Source organism: Struthio camelus, chromosome 3 (assembly GCF_040807025.1).
Source record: "Struthio camelus isolate bStrCam1 chromosome 3, bStrCam1.hap1, whole genome shotgun sequence".
Classification (NCBI taxonomy): Eukaryota; Metazoa; Chordata; class Aves; order Struthioniformes; family Struthionidae; genus Struthio; species Struthio camelus.
This window is the reverse complement of record NC_090944.1, coordinates 92,238,623-92,264,796: the sequence shown is the minus strand read 5'-3', so window position 1 is coordinate 92,264,796 and position 26,174 is coordinate 92,238,623. Positions and strand designations below refer to the sequence as shown.

Here is a 26,174-nt window from a genome sequence, read left to right as displayed (position 1 = left end):
GCACCCAGTGGTCAAGCGTTTCCATAGACAGCAAGAAAAAGCAACTGCTCAAACTGCTTTCCTGAACACCTCTAAACTTGTTTTAAAATGCAGTGGCTTTGCGAGTATTCAGGTTCAAGAAGTTACCTACAACTTAAACTGTCTAGAAAGCCTGAAGTTACCACCACTAGTGAACACTCGCCAGAGCTAGGAAAAATGCACAGCACCTGAAATGCTGCACACAAGGCAGTCCTCTAAGCAGGAAAGGATTATTGCAGGGCCAACCACATGAGCAAAATTGTTCTTAAGAACAAGCATGTCACCTCAAGCACAGAGATGCTTTTTATGTCCTTTTCTGAACGGCTATAGACTGAAAAGAGGCCTGAGCAAGAGAACGCCTCTCTTTTGTCCTTGATTGTGCAGCTTTGCTTTTCTGAAGGTCCTAATACTCAAGCCAATTTCCAGTGGTGCTATACAGCACATGAGACAGTCTACACTTTGATGCACTTTCCTAAGAAAGTGGAGCAGTAGTAGGACTAAAAAAGGCCCACAGACATTAACAGGCACTAAAGGAATCTCCATACTAAGTTATTTTCCATCAGTAGCCAGAAAAGGGTGATGCTTCAAGTTTTCACCAGTAACCGAATAGAAATATGTAGAGGTAAGCCCGGATGCAGAGTTCAGGACTAAACTCTGATAGATTCCTTTCAGCATTCTCACCTCTTACAGAGAGAGATGGGTTTTCTGCAGCTACCCTAAGGCCTAAGCCTCCCATCTCAGGTGATTCAGATTTACGGTCTATAAACTAAGGGCAGGGAGGTCAATGCAAGGACAGCAGGTCAGAAAGATACAGGAGAGAATAGCAAAAAATAAGCTATGAAGTACAGAGAAGGCAGCAGGAACACAACAGAAGCTTTTCTCACTAGACCAAGGCCAACTTGAAAGCATTATCAAAGTTTGTCAAACTAATTTTAGTAAGTTTAAACTTCCACAAGTTGTAGCACAAGGTACTGTGAACAGGAGACTAAGTGGACATTGGAATTAGACTGATTAACAGACTAAAATGAGATGAACCAAACTCCTGACTTGTAATACTAAGTAATCACCCTTACCACAAACTGCCTTGGTTTCTAAAAAACACTCTCTCTTCTAACAAAGATAGAAAATACTCAGCATTACAGTAGTCAAACTTCTTGAAAAAATTTAATAAGACAAATGTCTTCACAATACAGGTAGATGCACATCATAGATTACATGTTTGTAAGAGTTAGTCTTTCCGTAATTGGACAGTTTCTTCTTTAATTCCATCCTTTGTGACAATGCAAATCTTAACTGCATCACCAGTGTACACATCTCTCTCAGCAGCTGAAATAAAGACATCTTTAACTAGCTGCAAAGCCTTCTCCAGGGTCAGAGGTACATGTTCCACGTTTTGCATGTTCTTGAAGCCAATCTAAGAAAAGATGAAAACTCATTTTAAATAAATCATGTTCCATCTAGCATGAAAGTTGCTAGCTAGAAAGTTGCTTCAGTCTCTGCAAGAGAATTAACACACGTGGACAACTTAAAAATGAAGTACTTGGTCTGTTTTAGAACCCCAAAGTTGGTAAAAATATTCCTGCTGTAATGATGTAGTGTTTATAACTGCATAACCAAAACTTAAATACTGATATTCTTACTAAAAGTAACTGGAGGCAGATCCAGTACAAAGCAAGTGTATAGCTTCCCCCCACTAATATCCAGCATATGCAAAGCATTGCAACATTCATATCTAAATTGATCTATTTCTTCAGAAGCTTCTCACCCACTTTTTAAACTCAAAGGGCTAGCTAGCATCATCAGAATCGCACACGTGGGCACACATCTAAAGAAATTCCACAATTTAAATATTTAACTGTATTTTAAACAGCCAATCCACTGTTTGTAGTGCACTAAAAACCTGAACAGATCCTAAGGCAACACTTTCTAATTTGCCTTCAGAAAGTAGAGCCACCCAATTTGTAAATTTACAGATAAACAATCCTATCTGTAATACATTTAAGCCTTCTCTCAAAAGGCTACAGTAATATACTCTGAAAGTAAAGCAACAGTAACTTGAATGCCACAAGTCCTTACTGTGATCATTAAAAAGGTGGGGGAAGGGGGACTATTTTACCTGGTTATCAAGCAAGGGCTGCAGCATGGCACTTGCTGAACCACCTGCTTTGAAAGAATCTCTCTGGTATGAGCCTACCGGATCAAAGCTATATACTGCTCCCTTCCCTAAAAAAAAAAAGTACATAATCACAATCCAGGAAGATTCCCAATACTGAAAAGGAATTACATCAGAAACTATTTATCTCCATAAACAGTCTCTGGAGTACCACAGATCCCAGCAAACCTTTACAAAATACCTCAGTACATTCAGACCATACGTTGTATAGAAGGTTCACTGTGGTTGTGGTTTGGCACTATATAAAAGCATGTAAGTATCTTCCAGATTTAAGCTATAACTCTGCTCTAAAAGGCTTTTTTTTTTTTTTTTTAAACAGTACTTACCACAGAAATATACTCCTGGTGCAGAATAACTAAAGCAGGACCAGAATGTGTTACAGCAGTGCTGCACAAATAGCTCTACTGATTTTAGGGCTGGCACAAATAAAGAGGCAGTTTAGCCATCGTTTAAAACTCAAACTACCTCCACAGAGCCTGCTTAGGTGCCTCTTCCTTGCCTTCTTAGAACCAGGGATCATGCTCTGGGCTTTTTTTTTTTATTTTTTTTTTTTTTAAATACACACTTCCTTCTGGAGTTAGGCTAGCTTGTGCAAGTCTAAGCTCATGCCAGCATCAGAAATGCAGGCGTACCGTAGCTCTGCAGCATCAGGGTTTCATGGGGAAATACTAGTTGAGGCACAGCGCCAGGTCGAGCACATTCCTTCCATTCAGACAGGCTGCACCTGATTTAACAAACCAGCCAGTACACTGGGCAACACACTACAGGTCCCTGAGCAACCCAAGAAAGCTAGCAAAGATCCAGAAAGTAACACTAAATCAGAGCTGATCAATTTTGCTGGACCTAAACTAAGACCATGGAGGCAAGCCTGCACTCTGATTATTCTCATCACACACTACAGCACCCTCATAGTGTGAGATTTATCATTAGGCAGGGAAAGCAAACAGCCTTCCAGACTCTCTATTATGTGGACGTGTTAACAAACCAGGAAATGGTTGAAATTATCGAAACAAGACCAGTTCTGAGCTCCTGATCAAAGTCAGAACATAGTATTTTATTAATTCAATCAAATCACTGGACAAGGGCTGGAAGGGCTGTATGTTAAACTACAACCTCCACCTAGAAGTTATTATTTTCAATGGAAATTAGTTAACATTTAAAAATCCCTCTATAGAAACTAGCCCTTCATATTTAATGATCTGTAGCACACAAAGAAAAGCCTGAATAAAATATGTACTACTTTACTGCTAACATCTCCTTTAAAGAGATGTTTATAATACCTTTGCTGGAATTCTCAAATTTTTCTACTCTAGGTAAAAACATGACAAAGGTAAGGGATGTTAACAGATTTCACCTGCAATCAAATAACTGCAACGTAGTTTTTAGACTTTCAGACTCTTCAGAAATGGAAGATTAAGCTGGTAGTGAAAACTAGGAGACAAGTCAGACGCATAGTACGTATTTGATCGGTGCAAGTACCGTAACATCTAAAGCTAAGTTTCATTACACCATCAGTACATCTGAGATGTAAAAGGATATCTATTCACCTGTAGAAATTTAGCCTCCCTTTTTCCATGGTGTTCCAAGTCTTACCTTCTTCATCAAGTCCACCGATTATGTTGTACACATAGTAAGGAAAGAAGCGTCGAGAATACAGAATTGTAGACAGCATTGCTGCAATAGCCCCAGTAGTCATGGTCTTGTTATTGGAATGCTTGTACATCTGCAAATGGCACAGCACATCCAAGCAGAAAGTGATACGCTGAATTTTATGCTCAAAATAATCAGAGCCCTATTTGCTGCAGTCTCATCACAAAATAATTTAATGCTAAGCAGGATTATTAACTAGAATACATCTACAAGATTACTGAAAATATACTTGTCTAAATGCAAAGTCTCCTTACAAGCCAAACTTATTCTTTGTAAAACTTCAGAGAAATTTTAGATTTTGCCTGGTTAACATTATCCCCTCTGACTCTTCACTTTTTCAAAGCTGAATTTGTGACATTACATTTAGTAAGAACGCAGCAATCTCCCCTGCTTGATCTTTGCTTAGCAATACAGCTATAATTATGATACAAATGCTTGAGGAAAAACAGTAAAGTTGATATTTAAATATATTATTGGTCTCCTCTGATGTGAGGTTATATCAGTTTCTAAATACATTAAGACACTTATCTACCTTTAATCTTGCTTCAATAATTTTAGTAAGCGTAAGGCAGTCGCCATGGAAACCACTGCATGCAATGATCGTTTGTTCTGTCCTGTAAAATGTAAAGTTTCATTGTGATTTTAGGTTTAGTACAAACTACACTTTTTTTTTGAAACATAGGATATTATTATGAAAACATCAGGTGTATTTTCCAGTTTCTCTAACACTATCAGGCACAGTTTTCTATGAGTGAAGTACTTGTTACTATATTTTAGAAGGGAACTGCAAAGGCCTCATTAAGGGCAGAACTACGTGGATATCATTCATTAATACACTGACGTCAGCAGCAAGACTGACAAAAAGAAATTCACACTTTTTTCCTGCACTCCTAACCCCAGCTAATACCATTCGGTCTTGCCCGGGGAACTGTTCTGAGGTGGGGAGCCCACCATGCAAGATCACTAAACCCAGTTTTACAGCATCTGGCCAGAGGATTGCACTAGTATTTTAAAACAGTAATGTGAGTGTTACGTTTTGTGCAATTTTCTGTATCGAGACAAGAGAGAATATCTGGATGCAGAGGCATGGTAGATTAGTCAGCTTTCATGAAACGTTTTGAGATTGTGCAAAGAGCTACAGGAACATACACTTGAATTTTAAATTGTAATAGAATAGTGAGAGTATATAACCATTCAAACTATTCATACGATTAACAGAGTCATTTACAAACAATCTAAATTGAAATCTCTCAGTCTGTCAGTAGCATTACCCAAAACCACCCATCACGTGGGGTGTACAAGTTGTACCAAAGTAATTTCCAAAGCAAGTCAGTATCAGAGTCGAAGATATAGTAAGGAGGTAGCCTGGAGAAACATGAGTTTATACGAATTTGTGCCAACATCAAGAAGTTTAATTACACAGCTGACGGCAGCTACATTTAAAAGGAAGTAAACAATACATATTTCTAAACCAAGGCAATGATACCTAGGCAAGATGAGCATAAGTAATTCAATAATGGAACCACTGACCAGTTTACCTCTCCTAAAATAAATAGCTCTTTGAAGTGCCGATGGCTGACTAGAGGGACAGAGTACAACTGGTATGCTGAAAGCAGTGTGTACCGACAGTGTACCGACACCAGGTGTTCCAAGGAAGCAGAACTGTTTACTACAGGAATAAGTTTTACTACAGTTAAGAAGAAATTTCCTATGATTATCCAGCCAAAAAAGCATTTAGCTAGCATTACAGATGAAGTTTGGTACTGTACTAAAAAAGTTCTGTTATCAGCTAAATTCAAGAGCATGCAACAAGAAATCCAGTCATATTTACGGTATCACAAAAGAGTCCCCTTAATAACAAAATCAACTCTGTTACTCAGTATCCTTTTTTTCTGAAAATTATGCTTAAAGAAAACGCTAGTTCTTTTCAATATCCAAGACCTTTCATCATTTTCAGTTCAGACTTACAGTTTGTAGCATTTTGGACTGTCCCGGCTGTGAATTGCATAGCCCTCACTCAGTCGCGTGTCAGAGGCAACGATAGAAAAATCTTCTCCTGCAATTGCCAGCACAGTTCTGAAAGGAGAGTATTTGTATAATCATGATTTCTAGCACAAGTATTTTTTTACTTGACAGAGGAACCGACAAGACAGTAGTTCTCTATCCAGACTCAAGTTTTGTCAAGCATCTTATTATATTCCTTGATATGCTTCCTATTACACATTTCCCTATGCGGAAACCAAACCTGGCGAAAAAGAGATAGAGGCATAATGAACAGAATACATGTTGTTTTCTGCTTTGTTAACAGACTAAGTAAACTTGTTAGTGACTGATTTTGTATACAGCACAAAAACAACAGCCCAACGGATTAACGTTTTTAGATGCCTGACGATGAGAAAAGATTCAGCTCCCCAAAAGGATTTGTCTCTCCAAGCAAAAAAAGTCCAGCCAAGTGTAAGCAATCAAATCATCACGCTTAGATAACAACATTATTTTAGTCTGACATTTTCCTACGTTATTTGTTCTCAAATAACTAGCTGTATGTGAGCGACTGTTAAATAGCAAACAGGTATTCCTTAAGAAGCAGTTCGGCATTAAGAAAAAAATTAAATACCATGCTGGCCAGAGCCTGACGCCACCTTAGGGCGGGTGTCAAGAAAACATCACCAGGTAGCTATCAACGCAGTTACAGATTTAAAAGCAGGTAACGGGACCATCACACAGCTTTCCTAAGCCATTACAAAGGAACAACCCTATCGAGAAGGGAAAGTGCTTACTTTGACCCGTAACGCTCAGGGAGCCCGAGCATAACAACAGCCTCAGAGAATAACGTCAGAAACACAAAGAGGACCCCGCGGGACACTCGGGGGTACCCCGGCCCTGCCCCCTTTCTCCATGGAGAAGCGCTCACAGCGGGAGACAAACCCTCGCGCAGGGCCGGGGGCGGCAGCAGGGAGACCAACCCCGCCGCCGCCCTCCGCGGGGGCCCTAGCCCACCCCAGAGCCAGCCTGCGCCTCCTCACCCTCCGTTGAAGGTGTAGGGCGAGAAGCGGTACTGCACGGGCGCGCCGAGCCGGTAGCCCAGCTCGGGTGTGGGGTCCGCGTAGCCGGCGGTGGACAGCATCCCGACGGCGGCCGGCTGCTGTCTCACGGCAAAATGGCGGCACCGGAAGCGGAACTGGAGAGCAGCCGCTTCGCCGTATGTACGCTCTAGGAAGGCAGGAGGCCACCGCGCCTCGTCTGCCTCGGGCAGCGCCCCGCCCCTGGGGCCGGGCGGGGGCGGGGTCTGGGGCCGTTGGGGCGGCCGTTGGGGCGGCCGTCTCCCCGGGCAGGGGTACAGCTGGGGAGCGCGGTGGCGCCGACTGGCAGAGGGCAGTCGTCCGCCGCCCGCCAGCCTCCTCCGCAGTCAGCTCCAGCCGCGGGCCCGTGCCGCGCCGCAAAATGCAGCGGCTGCCGCTGTCATCTGCCTTTGCCGCTTCTCTGCCTTCTCACCACCCGGCAGGAGCAGGCGAGCTGTGGGCTCTGCGGGTCGCGCCCGTGTGCCTGTCCCTGCGCGGCTCCAGTCCTGCCTGGGGAGCCTCGTCTGCTGCGTTTGGTGGGGTCCCTAGCCAGGCACGACGTTTAGCGCCTTGGTTAGTTCTGGCGAGGTCAGGGTGCTGTGCTTTTTCTTCTTCCTGGAGTGGCGGCTGTTGGAGAAAAGCAGGGGAAGAGTAGCAGCCGTGAGAGGGTCGTGGGAGCCCCTCGTGTCTGAGCAGGCAGGAAAGAGGGTAGCGTTGAGGCTCCGGGTTTGGAAAGGAGAGGAGCACGCCCAGGGAGAAGCCCTCTGATGAGGAGAAGAAACTGGAGGCGCACCAGGCTCTTGAAACGGGAAGGGGGATGCGGTGCCTGGCACGGTGACACAGCCTAGGAAGGAATGGGAAGGCCTGGGGCAAGGAGTGCAGGGAGATGGCCGGGGTGGAGCCGTCGGGGAATAGCGGGATGTCACGGGCACGCGTGGTCTCCAGTGGAGAAACGTGGCCCCTCTGACCAGGAGAGAGTCCTGGTGGGGGACGCGCCAAGGCACCACTCCTGTAGCCCAGGGCCCGGCGCTGCGCAGCGCGCACAGCCTCCGGGGAAGGCTGGTGAAAACCAGGGGCGGGCTGGCGGTGGTACGGCGTAGGTGACTAAGGAGGCGAGCGAGGCGCGGTTTCTCTGGGGGCACGACCTCTCATTAAATCTCCCCTGATTATAGCACAGCCAGAAGCCAGTGAACAAGCTTCGGGACACACGAGCCCTCCTCCGGGTCTGAAACAGGAGCCAGGCACGCCGAAGCGAAACCCAGGCGGCGAGCACCCCGGCCGCCCTTCCGCCGCCGCCTGCCACCGCCCCGTCCGGCAGAGGGGCCCCAGAGGTGAGGCGGCCCCCATCCCCCTCCCCCACCGCGGGGTGGGGGGTGGGGGGGGCGCGCGGGCGCCCGGCGGAAGTGACGCGGTCGGGACGCGCCGGCGGCGCGGGCGCAGCTCGGCTGGCCGCTGGCTCTGCGCGGCGGCGGGTGGCGCCGGGGAGCGGCTAGGTACTGTCCGCGCTGCCGCTGCTCTGCCGGGGCCCGTCCGGCCGCCCGCGCCGCGGGGATACGGCGGCGGGGCCGCGATCGCGCAGGTCGAGACGGGCCTGGGGGAGGGGCGGGGGCGGGGCGAGGCGGGCGCCGCGGGGACGGGTTCGCCCCACACTTCCCCGCGGGCGCCGCCGCGGGGCCGGGGACCTTCGGGCCCGCCCTGAGCCACCGCGGAGCGGGGCGGGGGGGGGGGGAGGCTCCTGCGGCGGCCGGGCCGGGCCGGGCCGGGCCCCTGGGGCAGGCTTCGCGGCGGCCGTTGGCGCCGCTGGGTGTAATTGCGAGCAGCGGTTGCAGCCGGGGCCGTAACCGCCTGCCCACGTGACGGGGCGGTGCTGGCCCGCGGCCTTCCGGGTGGGGGGCGCGGGCGGGAAGGGCCGGGGGCGGCGGGGCCTGGCCCTCCGAGGGCTGCGGGAGCGGCGCTGGAAGCCGCTGGGGCCGAGGGGAGGCCAGCTCGCAGCCATGGCCCTCGCTGTGCGCCCAGTTGCGTGGTATCGGGGATGCCCGGAGGGGCTCGAGGGAGGTAGGGTCGCCGCCTTCTCGTGGGTGCCTTTTGCCTTTGGACTCTGTTCCCTGGGGAAACGTTAGTGGAGATCAGAGCGAGCCACGGTTAGGGGGTACAAGGCGGACCTTTGTGTAGGTGTTGTATGAACTGCGGGTCCTGGCATGCCTGGTATTTAGAGTTGTTACTAAACAGCTGGCCTGTGGAGGAGTTGGCTTTGTTTCTTCTGGGGTAATGTTAAAATTTTCAGTGTTCCTCGTGCACCCCCAAGCTGTAAAACTTGGGTGCTCTGTTGATACCTTCAGTGAGGGTAAATATAATGTATCTTATGATTGTAATTAAATAAACCCTTTTTAGCTGTGGCGTTCTGTTAGTGTAATTTTGAGCTCTCATGCTTTAAAAAAATAAAGGCTGAACAGGCTTTCTTCAGGTTTTCAAGTGGCTTACCTCAGGCCTAAAAATGACCTTGAATATTTCTGTGCAATAGGTAGCTAGTACCGAAAGCTATAAATTAATGAAAAAACATTAGGTAAAAAGTTATAACATTTAAATTGTCAATGTGCATTGGTTGTTTCCATAGCACCATAACAGAGGCATAGTTTAATTCATATTTAAAAAATAAAAAAAGCACGCACATGTTTCACAAGTACACCCTAAACTGGCTTTAACTTCTTTCTCTCTCTCTTATAAAGCACATGCCATTACTGGTTGAAATATCTTAGTGCTTTATTTTACCGAAGTGAATGGAAGAGGGTTTCATATTTCTAATTTAACTAGCAATGTTTTACTATAGAAAAAATTTTTAGAGGCCCAGGCCTCGCAATTGCACAGGAGGAGGCTTACCAGCAATGAGAGGCTTTAACTATCCTGGTTATTATAGTAGAGTTCAATTCTGAAAAATCATTACTTTTCCTAAATAAAGCAAAGCTTGGTGCAGAATGAACATGAGCAGCTTAAGTTGTTTGCAAACGAGGGTTCAGTTCTGCAAACGTTCGTGCATCCTGCTGAATCTTCAGGGCCTGCTCTTGTGAGGCAGGTTACCTTCTAGGAGACTTCAGCAGAAGCAGATGCAAAGGTTCCATAAAGTGCCCAAAAGAGGTTATTCCGCAGGTTGTGCGTGTATTTGTATGTATATTTGTACGTGAATATCTCTTATCTAACATAGCAGCTTTTGTTTTTGTTTAGATCACACTATCAATGTACTACTTTTTTTTTTTTTTTTCAGGTTTTGATTAGTGTTTTAAGCTCACAACACACGTTTCTCTGGAGCCGATGTTTTCCTAAAGCTTTGAGCTTAGCTAAAAAAACTACTTTGCTGGAATGTTTTAAAGGGTTAAAAACCCTTTAGGGTTTGAAATTGATTTTAGTTAATTGAAGGAAATATTTCTGGACTCACCAAAGAAATAACAGGGATCATGGATCAGAACAACAGCTTGCCACCCTATGCTCAAGGCTTAGCCTCCCCTCAGGTAAAAGTGAATTATTTTAATATGCAATTGTGATCTGAATTTCTTTGTGAACGTGTTTTTTTGTTTCTTGGATGTAATCACTACAGCTTTTATGTTTGCAGATCTGAAAAACTGTAGTAGATACAGAATAATATTCGTATAAAACTGAATTTTGAAACCATCGAGGTGTATATCCAGAGATTTAAGAAATGTGCAGATAGTTCTCTGGAGCTGAAACACAAGCGATAAGTTAGGAATACTAATTTTAATGGTTGACCTGGAAACCGTTTAAACTAGGTCCATTGTACAGTCTATTAAGCACTGTAGCTGTACTATGAATACATTTGGTATCAGGGGTAGAGTCTTCAAACAATTGCAAGTAAAATTTGTGGGTCAGAATTGAGTATGTTTGCAGGGTGCTGTGCGAAATGTACCAGCATCACTGGCTGGTGGAGAACAATGAAAGAATTGATAAGATCAGTAGAGACAGTGTTTCGTTTTATGGAAGAACTGTATTTCTAGGGGCTTTTTGTTTTTAATGAATCACTGTGCCTCGGGTTTGATATGTTCAAATAAGCTCATTTATTTCTAGACCCCTTTAGCAAGTTTTTTTTCCTTCTCTTAAAGACAAAATGGAGTCAATGGTATCTGTAGTTTATTTTTCATGTTTTCTTCTGTAGGGTGCAATGACTCCAGGAATTCCAATTTTTAGCCCAATGATGCCATATGGCACAGGACTTACACCCCAGCCTGTCCAGAGCACCAACAGTCTGTCCATCCTGGAGGAACAGCAGCGGCAGCAGCAGCAGCAGCAACAGCAAGCAGCGCAGCAATCTACGTCACAGCAAGCAACACAGGGAACGTCCGGTCAAACACCTCAGCTCTTCCACTCACAGACTCTTACCACAGCCCCTTTACCGGGAACCACACCTCTGTACCCCTCTCCCATGACTCCGATGACTCCAATAACTCCTGCAACACCAGCATCCGAGAGCTCTGGGATAGTGCCACAGCTACAGTGAGTGTGCCATATGCTGGCACAGTATGTCCTTTCTTAAGTAGCCCTTTAAAGACTTGCGGCCAAAGCCCCATCAGGAATTGGGTTCCATGGCTTAGTGGAGAGAAAGGTCCTCAGAATTCATTTATGGGTCTCCTTTAGCATGAGAGTAACTTTTTTTTTTTAAGCTTAGTTTCTGTTACTAAGCCACTTAGTAAGAGAAACCGCTTCTTAGTGGTTTGTAAACTATATATCCTTTATTTAAGCACCCAAGCGCAAAATATCATATATGTCTTTATTCAGCAGCATCTAACTTTTAGCTTAGTGCACTCTAGGTATTAAAACTGAGTACATGAACTATCGCAGCTGGAAAGAAACTAAAAGGATAGAGGGGAAGAAACTGTCTAGCAGCTAGACCTGTAATTGTCCTTAATATTCCACATTCTGTTTTCTGCTGTTTTTCTACTACAGCTGAGTTTATGATTAGGGAAGAACACATTGAAGTAGTGTTCTCCATTTAGTTATGAAAATATTTTCAGTGAGCTTTAGCTGTAGAGAGACATATATGGCAATTTAGGGAAGGCACAAAGAGAATCAAGGTGAATTTTGTAGTGGAAGAGTGGTTCCTAGTTTTTATTCCACTGAGGAACTTGAGATTGAAGAGTTTTCCTAGAAAACAAGTTTCCAAGGATATTAAGTTTCCTAGAGATCTTTTTATCACAGAGCAATGGGCTTCACTTCTAGCTTAATTCCTGCTTAGTCCTGCACCCCTTCAGAATATTGGCTTTCTTCCCCCTTAAAGGGTGTACCAGGAAAATTTCAGGTAGTGCTGTTGCTTCCTCACTTTTCCCTGTTCCCAGCGGCTCCCCTGCCTGTGATGGTGATTCTCAATCTCAAGAGTTTTTCCTGCCAAACTGCAGGAGAGACTTGTCTCGTGAGACACTTTTCATAACAGCTGGCAGAACAGGAGGAACTGGCAATCATGCTTTAGGAGCAAGTGCCCTAAAAAAGGCATTTCTGCCAAGTACAACCTGAGCCAAAAGACTGCTCAGTGCAGTGCTTCGATTAAAAAAAAAAAAATGCATAATTAAAAACGGGGAGAAAGCATGAATTTTTTTAATTTATTTATTTTCTCATTAATACATTTCTCTGAACTGTCTTCAGGAATATTGTGTCCACGGTTAATCTTGGTTGCAAGCTTGACCTAAAAACCATTGCGCTTCGTGCCCGAAATGCTGAATATAACCCCAAGGTAAGAGAAGCGTATTAGATTTCAACCTGTAACAGGTATGACAAAGGCATAGGTTTTGAGTATAGTTTGCTGTCATAGCTAGATTGAAAAACCATCCTGCTATATGTGCAGTTTTATGCTAGCGCTTAAAAAAAATCTGTAATAAATGTAGACCGTTCTTCAAATTAGTAAAAAGCATTTTTATGCGGATGTAGCTGTGTTTTTTACTTGGGCACATTTAATTATTTATTTATATATATTATTTTCATGGATAATTATATATATATAACACATATATATTATGCATATTTATGTATATTATATTTATTATATTATATAGTCATATTTATGAAGAACCTGACCGACAATGTACTACACTGCCAAAGTTTTTTGATACAGAGCTCACCTCAACTACCGCTCAAATGGACGTGTGTGTTTGTTGCGCTCGGGAAGCTCATATGAGTCTGAAATGTCTGACGTTGAAGCATTGTTATCTATCCCTTAACAAGGAGAAAGGAAGGAAGATTTCAGTTTCTGGGCTCCTGCCAGAGCCACGGTTGCTCTGTGTATGCTGTGGCTTCCTCTGCCTGGCTACTCCCCTGGAATTCTTGTGGCTGCAGTGCAGTAACTGGGTTTTTACAGTCTCATTTCCCCTTTGAGCTCCACTCCTTCATGTTGTCCCCCAATGCACCCAGCTTCCCCTCCCCACCTGGAAGGTTAGGTTTGGTGGAAGAGCCAAATGAAGCTGATCTTTGACTTGTCTATTTCAGAGTTGCCCACTGTTTCTAAACAGCAGCTTTGCAAAACTGATGACTAACTTTGGGGGGAGGAGTTTTTTAGCTTGGAAAACTGAACAGCAGCAGAGGCCCTGGAGCATTGAATCAAGACAATTATGTTGCTTCATTTTTCTTTCACTTAGCTCTTTAAAAAGTTATTTTTGCAGCCACAGCAGTTAGACACTATTTTTACTGAAAGCTTAGATGCTGTGTAGTTGAATTGGCTTGCCTTGTGAAGGCTTCAGTTTTCTTGGGGTGTATGATTTTTTTTTCTCGTTTTATTTTGTTTTAATAATGTGGGATTTTGCTACAGCTTACCTGAACTCAGCTCTCAAAGATTAAAGGCATGCATGCAGGCGTAGGTAATAAATAACTGTTACTGTACCATTAAGTTTTTATCAGTGATACTGTTACATAATTGCATGTGAGTAAGATTTGAGTGCAGCAAAAATTTGAGCCTGATAAGGTAATTCTTAAGTTAGTAGATGGCTATGTAAAACTTGTAGGCTGGAATGATCGATATGAAATGCTTTTTCCCATAGCAGAGAAAAAGGAGGGTTATGTAATGCACGCCCGACTTCTAGTCGGTACGCTTAGCTGTCAAAAAGAAGTTGCTTGGCTGTGTCATTTACGCCATAGTTGCACAAATGTGGTCTTAGGTAGCCCATGCTACTGCCTTATGTCAGTCAGCAGAAGGATTTATGGGGCTGCATGATGAACTGGTCCAGGTTAAATATAACAGGCAAACAGGAGGTTGTGTGTGTGTGTGTGTGTTTATGCCCAGCTTAGTTTTCAGTATCTCCTGCTTTCAGAGAGTTTAAGAATATTTGTAAATGGAGCTCCAACGAACGTGGCTTCTGAGTTTGATTTCCAGCTGTTCTGTTAGCAGTGTTCTAACACTGTCCGATTGTTTAAGATACAGAGACAAAATAGATCATAAAACATTTGTAAGCAGGATGGAAGACTACATGCAACAGATCAAATCTCAGGGCATGGGGAGGAAGGCTTACTTTTTAAAGATGTAGTTGTCTCCGTATTGCAAACGTTAGCATTATTTATACATCGCATGTACAGTAATGGGAAATGAGCTTAGTAAAATAGGAATGTAATGGCAAATACCCTTCCTTTCTGACTACCTCTAAGCGTGTGTATTTGAAGCTACTTGAAATATTCCAATCATGCATGATCTGTAAGTATATTTGAATTTAGTATTTCTGTGAAATACAGTATAAAATGCTGTTTAGAATACTCAGTTTTAGAATATGCTAATTATTGGAGCAATCTGTCACTAATAGTTTCAACTTTCACATTTCAGCGTTTTGCTGCTGTTATTATGAGAATAAGAGAACCTCGTACTACTGCACTTATATTCAGCTCTGGAAAAATGGTGTGCACGGGAGCTAAAAGGTAGGCGTAGCCTGTTATAAGAAAACTAATGCAGACTCTTTCCACTGTAGCATGGTGATTTAGAAATAGTTATTTGTGCCCATGCTGCTTCCCACGTACGTTATTTTGCCAAGAGCTCCAAGTCTCTAGTGCCTGTAGCCTGATCTGTTCTTAACGTGATCAGTGAAGAATAAGAATTGAAAACTAAACATAAGCTTAACTCCAGTTGGCAGGAGAGAAATTCTGCCCTGAAGAACTCGTTTAGGAATCCAAAAAGAACAAGTTCATGAGCACAGGTGAATGAACAGAGCCATACAGGAAACGCTTTCTCTGCCTGGTGACACTTGAAGTTCAAGTTGTCTTATTCTGCCTTAGGACCAACCAGAGATTTTCAGCTGCTTACAAAACTGAAGCAATCTGGGTTCTGCCAAAGCAAGTAAGGCCACGCAGTTGTAATAAACCCAGGTTTGAGTGCCTTAGCTGAATAAGGTAGAGGAGTTCCACGGCTTTTTTGTAGGAACATGTGTTTTCCAGCAGTAGTTCAAAGCTGTTCTCTACTGAAGACTGAAATAAGTTTTTGGCTTAACAGAAGAACTCGAGTAGATTTTTTTAAGAGTGTAAATGTTATAGTTACAACTTACTGTATTCTGTCTCATAGACAGTGAGTACATTAATCACATGCAAGATCTTAGTATCAAAATTAGAATACAAATCAATGTTAGTTGTTGATTTTGGATGTAAAAGCTTGGCCTGTGATCCTCCCCGCTGCACCTCTCAACGTGTTTTACACAGTTAAGTATTTGTAGTTTAATGCTGTTTGCTTCAATACTTACTAAGGGAATAAAACGCATATCCTTTTCTCCCTTCAGTGAGGAGCAGTCCAGACTGGCAGCAAGGAAGTATGCTAGAGTTGTCCAGAAGTTGGGTTTTCCAGCAAAATTTCTGGATTTTAAAATTCAGAACATGGTGGGGAGCTGTGATGTGAAATTTCCCATCAGATTAGAAGGATTGGTACTTACACACCAGCAGTTCAGCAGGTAAATAAAGGCTTGCTTGTGTTTCATCCTGCTGTACGCTTGACCAGCTAGAGTGACGTCTGTTCAGATTGTTCCCTTGCACCAGAGGGAAATCTGCATCTTTTCCCATCACTGCCCTTCCTCTGGTGTAATTATGTTGCCCACTCTGAACCCAAATGCTAGTGAAGCCTACATCTGCTCTGTCTATTCCTGCAGTCCGACAGGTGAAAGACTGGGATGTCTGTCTGCTAGCATGTTTATACAATCAGTGTCATTCTCTTCTCTTGCAGCTATGAGCCGGAATTGTTTCCTGGCTTAATCTACAGAATGATCAAGCCAAGAATTGTGCTACTCATTTTTGTTTCTGGAAAAGTGGTTTTAACTGGTAAGTCAAGACAGTATCTTATTCCAGTAGGTTAGATTTAGAGTGTATTACACAGAACACACAATGGTATCAAAAGCATGCATCTTGCTAGTTGCTTTCCTTTAGAGGGGACAGTACTGAGAAAGAGCAGATTCTACAGTGCTCTACAGAAGAGAACCCAGAAAGCAAACCAAACATACTTGGGTAAATCCGTATAAGCAGTGATCATGAAGCCTAATCAAGTTTACAGGTACCCCAAAAGCTGTAGGAGCACAGATTTAACTTCTCTGGCAAAATCCGAAGGTGTGGTTCTGCGTGCTAGGTAGATGCGACTGGGCTAGCTGATCTTTGACAGCTTGGCTGGAGACTGCTGCCATTCTCCTGGGATGCAGCAGCCAAGAAAGGGGAGACACTCGCCCTCGGGCGTTCCAAGCACACCCTTCCTTTCTCCCCTTGTAGGAAGAAACAAAAAAAAAAAAAAAAAAAGCAAGACTTGCATACAAAAGGACCTTGTCCCTGCACCATGTCAGGTGGCACACCTCTGAAACTGCCTCTGTTTCCAGACCTTGTGCCCAGTGGCCACGCTCTTGAAAAAAAGCTCCACAGGTCAAAGGCCTTTCTTTGGAAACATCCTGTGGGGCTAGGCTTTGTAGTTGCGTCTCGTCAAGAACTTACGTATAGGACCATCTCATTTGCAAGGCTGACACAGACACCAAGATGCTAATCAAAGTCCTGTTCAAAGGTTATCAGAGTAAATACAGTGAGAAGGCTGATAATATATGGTTTACACAAAACGTGTAGAAATGTATCAATTGTTAAGAACAGCCATTCATATATATAATATATACATGCATAGGATTTATGTAAATGGGAAGCATTCAGGTAAACATTATAAATGCTAAAATTAAGTATTTGACTCTGAAGAAAGATGCAGCATAATTTCACTTGCTTTTTCTAGGTGCTAAAGTCCGAGCAGAAATCTATGAAGCATTTGAAAACATCTATCCAATTTTAAAGGGATTTAGAAAAACAACGTAACAGTTTCTATGAATTTCAGAGAAATTGGGGGTACATTTTAAAAGGTATTGTGGATGGCACAGCAGTAACAAGAGATGGACTTTCAGAAACTACAACACCAGGACTTGGACTGTTTCCCAGTTAGTGCCTATTTCCCTGATACTCGAGGGGAATTGTATTATTGATTATGTCTACTGAGTTACTGTGAGTTGCTTCATTGGGCTGTTTGGGTAGCAGTCCCTCCAAGTTTTATTTATATTCTAGCTTTTAAATAGTTTTAACACCAGTTTTATTAATAGAAAATCCGTAAGTTGGTTTGAAAGACAAATACAACCATGTCACTCAGTGTATAAACCACTTAAATTGCCATGTATATATGTTTTACCTTCCTTCCGTAAATCCATGGGTTTTTTTAATTTTCAGAACTTAAGCTTTTAAATGTTTTCAATTTCAGTTTTTCTTGGTGTGAGACACATTCCCTCTTTCCAGTGTTAAGCAAGACAGAATAAATTTATTAATGAAAATGGTTCACTGTACATATAATATATATATATATATTCTTCCTCTTCCTCCCTTCAGCCCCACGTGTACAATAAACCCTGTTTATACAAGTATGGGAACTGTCTGAATGGATTTTAAAATTACCTAGCTGGCAGAGTGAAATACATTGAAAACTTTTTTTATTTGATCCAGGCTTTTCAATAGCACATGCACTACTGTAAATGACTTGTCATCTTCTGAGAAAGCCTTAATGTTCTGGCTTGCTTACCAGCAGTCACGTCCTTGGCAACATCTAGCTTGAGTATTTCTAGTATGTTAAAGCAAAGGAGATTACAGTATAAAGAAGTTTGTGTTCAACTGCTTGTTGCTTCACCTTCAAGAGATGGGATTTATGCAAGTCATAAATGGCTGTGTTTGACTGAATCGGAACAAGAGACTTTTGCTTAGCTTTTAGGATTTCTTTAAAGTACTCCTTTTGTATTTTACAAACTATGACAGTCTCACTATATTAGTGTTGCTGTAAAATGTCAAACCCCTTCCGAATGGTCAGTATGTACGTAATCTTCCCTTTGGACTGTGCTTGAAGCTTTAACAGGCTGAGAACGAAAAATAAACTTTTTCCTCCAGTGCACTTCCAGTAATAGTGACCTTTCTATGACTTCCAGATTCTTTCAAACAGCTTTTACCTAAAACTAACCCAAACGTAACCACGGTCTCTGTAGTTAACTTGTGTTTCATCCCCGACAAGATGACGCGACGGCTGGCTTTGCACCCCCTCCATTTGCCAATCCTGACGGAACTTAGTTCTTACAGTCTCCTCTGCTTCCCTGCAGTGGCGTACAATTGTGTCTCTAGGCTTTTTAACAATTGGTTTCACTGATCTTACCAGGAAGGTGGTGTTTAATACTGTACCGTTGTCAGGATAAGTTCAAGATACCAAAGATGATGTAGTTAGTATTCAGGTGCCACACCACTTTGCGCTGTTTGAGTCAGTGAATGTTCCAGAATGCTCTTGAACATGACAACTGGATCCCTGTCCCTGCTTTTGTAAGTCTCCGAATGTACAACTGTTACCAACCAGTCTGCAAAATTTTGCAAACTCGGCCAGGAAATCTTTGACCCTTAAGTAACTGAGGGATTGTTTTCATTAAAATCAATTGAGTTGTAGTAGCGGTACATGCTGTTGCCCAGTCTGTTAAATGCACCACGTGTTAAAACCACCCTTTCAGAAATTAAGGTCTAAGATAACAAGACTGCTTATACTGAAAGCATATCCTGCCTTTTCACTGGACTATTTCCACCATCTACAGTGGTGGAAATAAAACAACCTCAAAGTCATAACAGAAACAGTCATAAAAGAAAACAACAGTGGGCCTAGGGTTACATAAAATCAGCACTGGAATCATTGGTGAGCAGGCATAAGTGTTTTAAGCAGGGTAAGAGAATAAGTCACTGAAGTAAATACTACGCTGAGACAAAAAAAAAAAGAGCTTGATCTTTTCAACCGAGTAGCTATAGCCGTAAGAATAGTTAAGCAACCATCACAGTAAATTCAGTACGGTGGTTTTATTTTTCTCTTGCCTCGGCTCTATGGCAGTCAAATATCAGAGCAAGCCCTGCACAGGACAGTAGTTTTAAAATTTCACCGATGATGAAGGACTTCAGGTACGGTTCAGCTTGAAAATCTGTAGCTACAAGTAATAAGCAACAAAAAAACCCCCCATGTTCCGCTATAGCAGCCTTGGTTTAAACTACTTCTGCATCAGACAGTCCAATGCAGAAGCTGATGGTTAAAACTCTGTTATTGGTCCTAAGTCAGATAAAACACTTACTTAAAAGAACAATTTTGGTGCCTTTTATCCTGAATTACCACCGAACCACAGAATGTAATAGCTACTACCAGTTTACTCAGTGTACCTTTTGAAAAAGGGTAGTAGATTTAAGTTACATACTGCAAGGTTAAGCAGCCTTAATTTGTGTCAGCTAGGACTTCTGCACACCTCCTGAGCATAAGCCCTCAAGGATCTTTCTTACAGTAATCTGCTTTCTCTGTGAATTAACTTTTGAGCAGCATAAAGAAAACCTTGACAGACAACAGTTTAAGTTCTGAAAGTCCAGTCACTGACTAAGGACACTTTTACCAATCCAAAAGTGTTTCATCTTTATTTAAACATTCAAAACTGCTATGTGATGCAAGATTTGATGTGAAATTTACTGAACAAAAGCACCTGCTTTCAGTAGCAGGCTGAAGTAAGACGCTCCACCGGAGCGCAAGAAAGCACCGGCCAAGATTACTGTTTTCAGTAGTTTTATCGTTGTTACAAGATAGGTAAGATATCCGTGACATCAGTTCAATTACCTGTTTGCAAAGCACAGACGCACTGAAACAAGGAAAGTATTAGATTTAGATAATTCAATTTAGTAACATGATGGAAGTTACAGAGAGACTGCAGAGAAATCCTGTTTCCATATGAACTCCTCAGTGTACTGATTCCCCTCATTACAGTTATCCGCACAGGTGTACACCACCAGCGTTCCCCAGTCAATGCTCTCTCCAAGGCTATCGACCTTTAGGTGGTTCAGGAGCTGTGGCATAATCTTCAAAGAAAAACAACAGTTTAGAGGCTGGCCACAGCTAACTCCCTACTTTCTCACTGTTTCTCTTTCCTTAAGGTAAGTCCTGCCTTCATTTATGGACTCTCATACCAATATCCTAGTCAAAACTTACTAAATAACACAGCAGTTCAAACTAAATATATTTGGATTCCCTCAGACATTGTAGTCGATACACAAGAAATCAAATGCATGGCTCTGCTTAATTTAAGGAGCAATGAACAGCTTCAGTAAAAGCACACGTCTATTTTTAAAGCATTCTCCCAGAAGTTCCATTTGACTAAGTGTTGTCTGATTTATGAGCAAACCTTTTTCTATTTGAAAATATCTTCGTAACTACATTTTTTTTTTTTTATCTTTTCATGACATGAAACGTATTCCCTATACGGACGCTTCTAGCGTCCCAAATTCTACACCTGAATACTTCCAGCTAGGCATATTTCAAATTCACATCCTGAAATGTTTTTCTTCTTTAAAAGAAACAGTACCAAATTCCTATTACTTACAAGATGGTTCCATAGCCACAATTGCACCATTTTTTGGACCACACAAATTATCAGGATCGAAACCTACTTTCTATATGTGAAAGTCCTAAAAGAAAGAGCAGTTATACTAGTAAATAAGGTCTCTATACAATTTAGTGTCATCATTATGTGGCATCTTTAACTATCTCGCTGTAATTATAGGCCAGTATCTATAAAATTAGAACCTGTTAAGTTTGAACCACAGTACCTATATTATCTTTAGATGAATTTACATACCTGGAATTCAAATATCCTTTTGGCACCACACGAGCAATTGGGGACATCTTTCTCTTCAGGAATATTTTCACCTGATACCCAGATGGGGCCTTCTCCTCCCCTGCAGTATCTAATAATCTGAAATGGAGCAGGAGTTTAAGTTCTCAAGACTGTCTTTTCATCTTGGTATAAAATTGGTATTTACTGACATACACAAAGCTGTAAGATGGATGCAGACAAAAGTCGGTTCTTCCCCATGGCCTAAACGCAAGGGGACTGTCTTAATGCCCAAGATGGAGGTATCTTCAGACGTTCATATCCTTTGTTGTTTGGTTACTATTTCAATATATATATGGAAAATGAGGCATTAACAACAGGACACTGGTGGAGGTCAGCTGGTACATGGATCATCAGAGGCAGGGGATGCACCTACCCAAGCAGAGGAGTGAACAGAAAGTCTCCTGCTTTCCAAATGGTCACCCTAATCCCTGAGCTACCAGGGCAAGAATCTCTTTTTTTCTCCACCAGTTTTGTGGATCTAGGCCTCTATTTTCTCTGACAGTACTTTTTTTTTGGCCTTTTGTGGTGGCAAGAAATAGTGGGAACATTCTGTTTTAGATAGTTGAACATTTAAACCCATCACTCAGTCAACCTTACAAAAGCCAAACCAACCCCCATGCAACTGGTGAGAGTGACTCGGCTCTTCTTTGCAGTTTTGGTTCTGGTGAGAAGGAAAGCCAACAAGGCCAAAGGCCAGGGTACCCAAAAAGGTGGCAGAAGGAGAGCGATACTTCCTCTTCTCCTTTTGCTAGGACCACTTGACTGGACAGCACATGCTCCCCTGGTGTTGGCTTTAATGCCCCTGTGCCTGGTCATCCTGACCACTTTCTGTCCGAGTTAGATGAGCAGGTGCTAAATTCTTACTTCATTGAGAATCAGGTTCTGCATCTAAAGAATGGTAGCATATATTGATTAAAGCATGCAGAGGATGATGAGGTATCCCCACCGCCGTTTCTAACTGTGGGTATATAGGGCACTGAAACATTTTTCAGATGCAGCCAAATGCTGCATCAGAACACGTAAGTTCTGCAGATTGCCCTGTCTTCTGACCTGCTCTGGTTCTGCAGCTATTCGCTCCTTAAACTTTTGGAAAATCTCGTCGTCTTCAGTCTCATGTTTTGCCATTGCTTCCAATGTCTCTTCATCTAAGGATTCCAACGTTTCACCTAAGCAAGGAAAAGCCCCTGAAACATTACCGGTTAACAAAAGATGGCTGCAAATTAAGCAATAGTATTGTATCTGTAAGTGCACTTTGCCCTCGAGAATCATTCCCAGGGTAAAACACTCAAATAAAAAAAATTTCAAAACATCAAAGATATTTTCTCTTCTTTGCGGAAAATGTTAAGATCGGTCATGCCCACATCCACTTGTTAGTTTTTGCAGCATTTTGAACATAGATTTTAATCCCGTAATGTTAAAAAGGGAGAGAGAGGAGTCAATTTACCAAAGTTTATGGCCTTCCAGTGGGGATCAGTGAGATCGTTGAACCTTCTGAACCTGTCACCTTTAGGCCACCTGGGCTGCGTGCGCCAGAGTAAGTTTCCATCACTGAAAGGCTTATCTGTTATAGCTCTGCCACAGCACTCCCCAGCTCACATCCTTGTGGAGCACTGAGCAGTCTCTAGACAGCTTTAAACCTCAGTAAGATTCGGTTGGGAGCCAAGCAGCTTTCCCTGTAACACCACACACTCCTACACCCTGGCTCTGTGCAAAGCCTCAGTGGTGGGGAGCTGAAAATACATGATTTTTTTTTTTTTTTTTAGGGAAAGGGCCTACACTTCAACTTCTTAAGGTTAATTAAGGTCTCCTCAAAGCAGTCGTCTTCCAGCACAGACAGGGAGGCTTGTTAAATATTTTTCATAAAGTTTAACCAGATGAAGCCGAACCCATTTAATTAACTCAGTCTCCTGTCTCCAACAGTGGCCAGAAGCAGAGACACGCATGGCCCTATTTTTCTCACTCGAGGAAAGAACGCAATGATACAGCATGTTCCCAGCTATCTGCAGCTGGACCGCAGCAACAACTGCTCTGGCAGCTCTGAGGGGCTGGGGGGAGCCATTAGGGGAGTCTGCCTACGACTCCACCTGATCGCTGCTAAACCAATACTTCTGACCTCCACAGGACTGTAATACAACAGCTGCAGCACTCGTTATTACATCTTGTATGAAAAACACATTTGTTTTAAACCTGCTGAGACTTTATGTTTCCTAGTTCTTGTGTTGAGAAAGAGTAAATAATAAAAGTAACCTCACCAAATAAAACCCACAGCCCAACAGACGGCAGGAGAATTTGGTGCTACCAATTCCGAACAGTAAATTCAAGACTATGAAACCAGTCACTCTTTTACCCATTGCTCAGCAAGTCTCTCCCTCAAAAGCAACTTATATTATGGGATACCTACAAAAGACTCGTGCAAGACAGCAGCACATAACAAGCTCGAGTTAACAGAAATAGCTTGGCTATGGAAGCTGATTTTTGCTTGCATCACAGATGACCACAGGTTAGCCTTTTATCACAGGCAGTTTACAATGAACCCTTCAAAATAACACAACGTTTTACATTTTACATTTTACTGATGCAATATAGGCTGCACCAGGGAGAATTTCAGACATCCTCATTTATTTCTTACTTGCACTGCTTGTAGCTGTGAGTTCCTCTTGTTTTTCTGGGCTCTCTAATGTATCTGCAGCTGCTTCTTCGTCATTAGGATCTACACTGCCATCAGCAGGAGATTCTGGTTCCTCAGGTTCTATCAAAATTTCATATTCTGGAAAAAGGAATTCATTATGGTCTGGAACGGCATCCTCCACATCATCTGCAAAAACAGAAAGTAGATACTGTTTCCCAATGTCATTCCATATTTCCTGCTCTTCTCCCAGAAGTAGCTACTTAAAAATACAGCACCGACATTGCAAGAGCAAAAAGGATTTACATCACTGCAAAGAGAGATCTCATCTTAAAGTAAAAGGAAGCAGATTTTGTTTAAGCTACAGTAGAAAACTACAATAGGTGACAAGTTGCTGTCAACCTTTGTAAATCTACATGACACAGATGACAGACTGAACAGTGTTAGGAGCTGCGTTTGAGAAAAATAAATGCAGTTTTACAGCTCTGTACGTACCGCATTCTAACTAGCATATTCACAGAAGTCAAGCATGCAGCCAATGCCTTGCAGTCATATTATTCTTCTTTTTCCTTCGTATTTTGAAAACATATTTTTTAAAAATGCATCAAGTGTACCTTCTATAAGAACGAGGGAATAACTAAACGTTATATGTTTGAAGTTTTCACTGTTTAAATGAAATGTTTCAAACACCTGACCCATAATTTAATTTGCCTAATTCCAGTTTTTACCTACTGCTTATTTCCACTTCTCATAATTAAAGTTTTAGGGACTAGCATCCTGCAATCTATAAACAGAGACACCTTACACACCAAATTTCATCACACCACTACTAACCTGATACTTCTAAAGCCAAAAAAGAACTTTCAATAAAACCATGAACTGCAGCAGCTACCTAGCTGTAAGCGTTCAATACTTACTCCTTTAACTACTAGCAAACAAACAAGTATGAAAATAACAGAGTGGGAGAGGGGATGGCTTAAAGGACTCAAATAGCATACTTGTAAAAGGGACTTTTCTCATCTACTGACCTTTATAGCATCCTTTTAGGCATCACCTTTGCATACTGCTTTACAGTTTATGAATAAGCCATCTTAAAAGTGACCTGCGAAGGGAAAAAATAAGTTTATGTCCTTTAAGCTTTTTATGATATAAGAAGGCCAGAATGAGGTCTTTGAAAGAAATGAAAGGTATGCTCTAAAGTTATTAGCCTTCCAGGAAGAACAAACATGCCAAACTCTTATGCTGCTGAAGTAAAATTCTGACAGAAGAAAAGCTTCTGAAAGATTCATTCATGGTTTCTTTGCAAATCAGAAAACAACGTAAAAGACATAAGCTTCTTTTTTCTTTCCTTTGCAGGCCCTTACAGTATCAGTAACTAACGAATTTTGGCACGCTGAGAGAACCAGCAGCTTTGCAACAGCAACGTTTCTTAAAGAACGCCGTGCAAACAGCAGGCGCAACAAGCGCAGGGCGATGCAGCGAGCAGAAGCCTTCCGTTTAATGCTGCAGCTAAACTTCCCATCTATGCTCTTATCGCTTGACCCCGAATCCAGTTTCTAGCTTAGTCCCCTCGGCAAAGGGCCCCCCCACCGCCCTCCTCCTCCTCCTCCTCCTCCTCCTCCTCCTCCTGCGCGGGGCCCACCTGCGGCGCCGGGCTGCCCGCAGGCCCGCCGGTGCCCCCGCCGCCAGTCCAGGGCCTGGTGCTCGGGGCCGCAGTAGGCGGCGCGGCGGCAGCGGCCGCAGGCGCGGGGCCCCAGGCAGCCGCACACGCGGCACAGGGCGGCGCCGCTGCGGAGCCGCCGGGGAGGCGCGGCGGCGGCGGCGGCAGCGCCGGGCGGCGGCTCCCGCGGCGGCGGCTCCTCGGGGTAGGTGTCGTTGCGCCGCGGCAGCTGGTTGCGGAACACTGCGGGCGAGAGGCGGCGGGTGAGCGGGGCGGCGGCGGCGGCGGCGACCCCAGCCCCGGCCCCGCCGCCCCCGGCCCGCCCCCCGCCTCACCGCGCAGGGGGCCCCGCGGGCCGGCCGGGCGGTAGCAGGCGGCGCCGCGGCAGGCGAAGACGAAGAGGCTGCGGTGGAAGGCGTCGGCGCGGCCGGGCAGCGGCGCGTAGAGCTGCAGCAGCAGGGCGCAGGGCTGCCCGCAGCGGCCGCAGCGCAGGGCGGCGGGGCCCGGCAGCCCGGCCTCGCCCAGCCACGCCGGCCGCCCGCCGACCTTGCTGGGGAAGTAGGCGCTGCGCAGCCGCCACGCCTGGCCCGCCGCCGCCGCCGCCGCGAAGCCCAGCTCCACGCCCGCCGCCATGGCGCCCGCCGGAAGGCGCCGCCCCGCCCTTCCGCCCGCGCGCGCTCCCGCCAACGGCTAACGGCCAACGGCCGCTACCCACCCCCTCCCCCCGCGTGTCCGCCCCACGCCCGACGCCGCGTGGGGCAGAGCAGCCGCGGCCGCCGCCTGGCGCGGGGAAACCACCACACGT

The 26,174-nt window shown here is 43.9% G+C and overlaps 3 protein-coding genes across 9 annotated transcripts; 1 reads left to right on the top strand and 2 right to left on the bottom strand.

Annotated features, from left to right (window-relative positions):
* Positions 1 to 1,163: 1,163 nt before the first annotated feature.
* Positions 1,164 to 7,106, bottom strand: PSMB1 (proteasome 20S subunit beta 1). The gene is made up of 6 exons (XM_068939086.1): positions 6,865 to 7,106; positions 5,810 to 5,917; positions 4,374 to 4,455; positions 3,785 to 3,914; positions 2,135 to 2,241; positions 1,164 to 1,432 (listed from the first exon to the last, which is right to left on the bottom strand). Exons 1-6 carry the CDS (start codon positions 6,963 to 6,965, stop codon positions 1,247 to 1,249), a joined length of 714 nt encoding a protein of 237 aa, XP_068795187.1. The 5' UTR covers positions 6,966 to 7,106; the 3' UTR covers positions 1,164 to 1,246.
* A 7-nt stretch (positions 7,107 to 7,113) lies between these two features.
* TBP (TATA-box binding protein) lies at positions 7,114 to 18,845 on the top strand. 6 transcript variants are annotated; one of them, XM_068939083.1, is made up of 9 exons: positions 7,114 to 7,488; positions 8,073 to 8,231; positions 10,160 to 10,403; positions 11,063 to 11,400; positions 12,544 to 12,631; positions 14,702 to 14,793; positions 15,642 to 15,809; positions 16,079 to 16,173; positions 17,111 to 18,308. In XM_068939083.1, exons 3-9 carry the CDS (start codon positions 10,350 to 10,352, stop codon positions 17,188 to 17,190), a joined length of 915 nt encoding a protein of 304 aa, XP_068795184.1. In that variant the 5' UTR covers positions 7,114 to 7,488; positions 8,073 to 8,231; positions 10,160 to 10,349; the 3' UTR covers positions 17,191 to 18,308. The 6 variants fall into 6 exon arrangements, with proteins under 6 accessions (XP_068795184.1, XP_068795183.1, XP_068795186.1 ...); XM_068939082.1 differs by having other exon boundaries at positions 7,117 to 7,473; positions 17,111 to 18,835; XM_068939085.1 differs by lacking the exon at positions 7,114 to 7,488 and adding an exon at positions 7,497 to 7,596 and having other exon boundaries at positions 8,078 to 8,231.
* A 960-nt stretch (positions 18,846 to 19,805) lies between these two features.
* Positions 19,806 to 26,017, bottom strand: PDCD2 (programmed cell death 2). 2 transcript variants are annotated; one of them, XM_068939078.1, is made up of 6 exons: positions 25,705 to 26,017; positions 25,352 to 25,612; positions 23,713 to 23,898; positions 22,134 to 22,249; positions 21,045 to 21,161; positions 19,806 to 20,268 (listed from the first exon to the last, which is right to left on the bottom strand). In XM_068939078.1, exons 1-6 carry the CDS (start codon positions 26,000 to 26,002, stop codon positions 20,107 to 20,109), a joined length of 1,140 nt encoding a protein of 379 aa, XP_068795179.1. In that variant the 5' UTR covers positions 26,003 to 26,017; the 3' UTR covers positions 19,806 to 20,106. The 2 variants fall into 2 exon arrangements, with proteins under 2 accessions (XP_068795179.1, XP_068795180.1); XM_068939079.1 differs by lacking the exons at positions 19,806 to 20,268; positions 21,045 to 21,161 and adding an exon at positions 21,896 to 21,971.
* Positions 26,018 to 26,174: the final 157 nt, after the last annotated feature.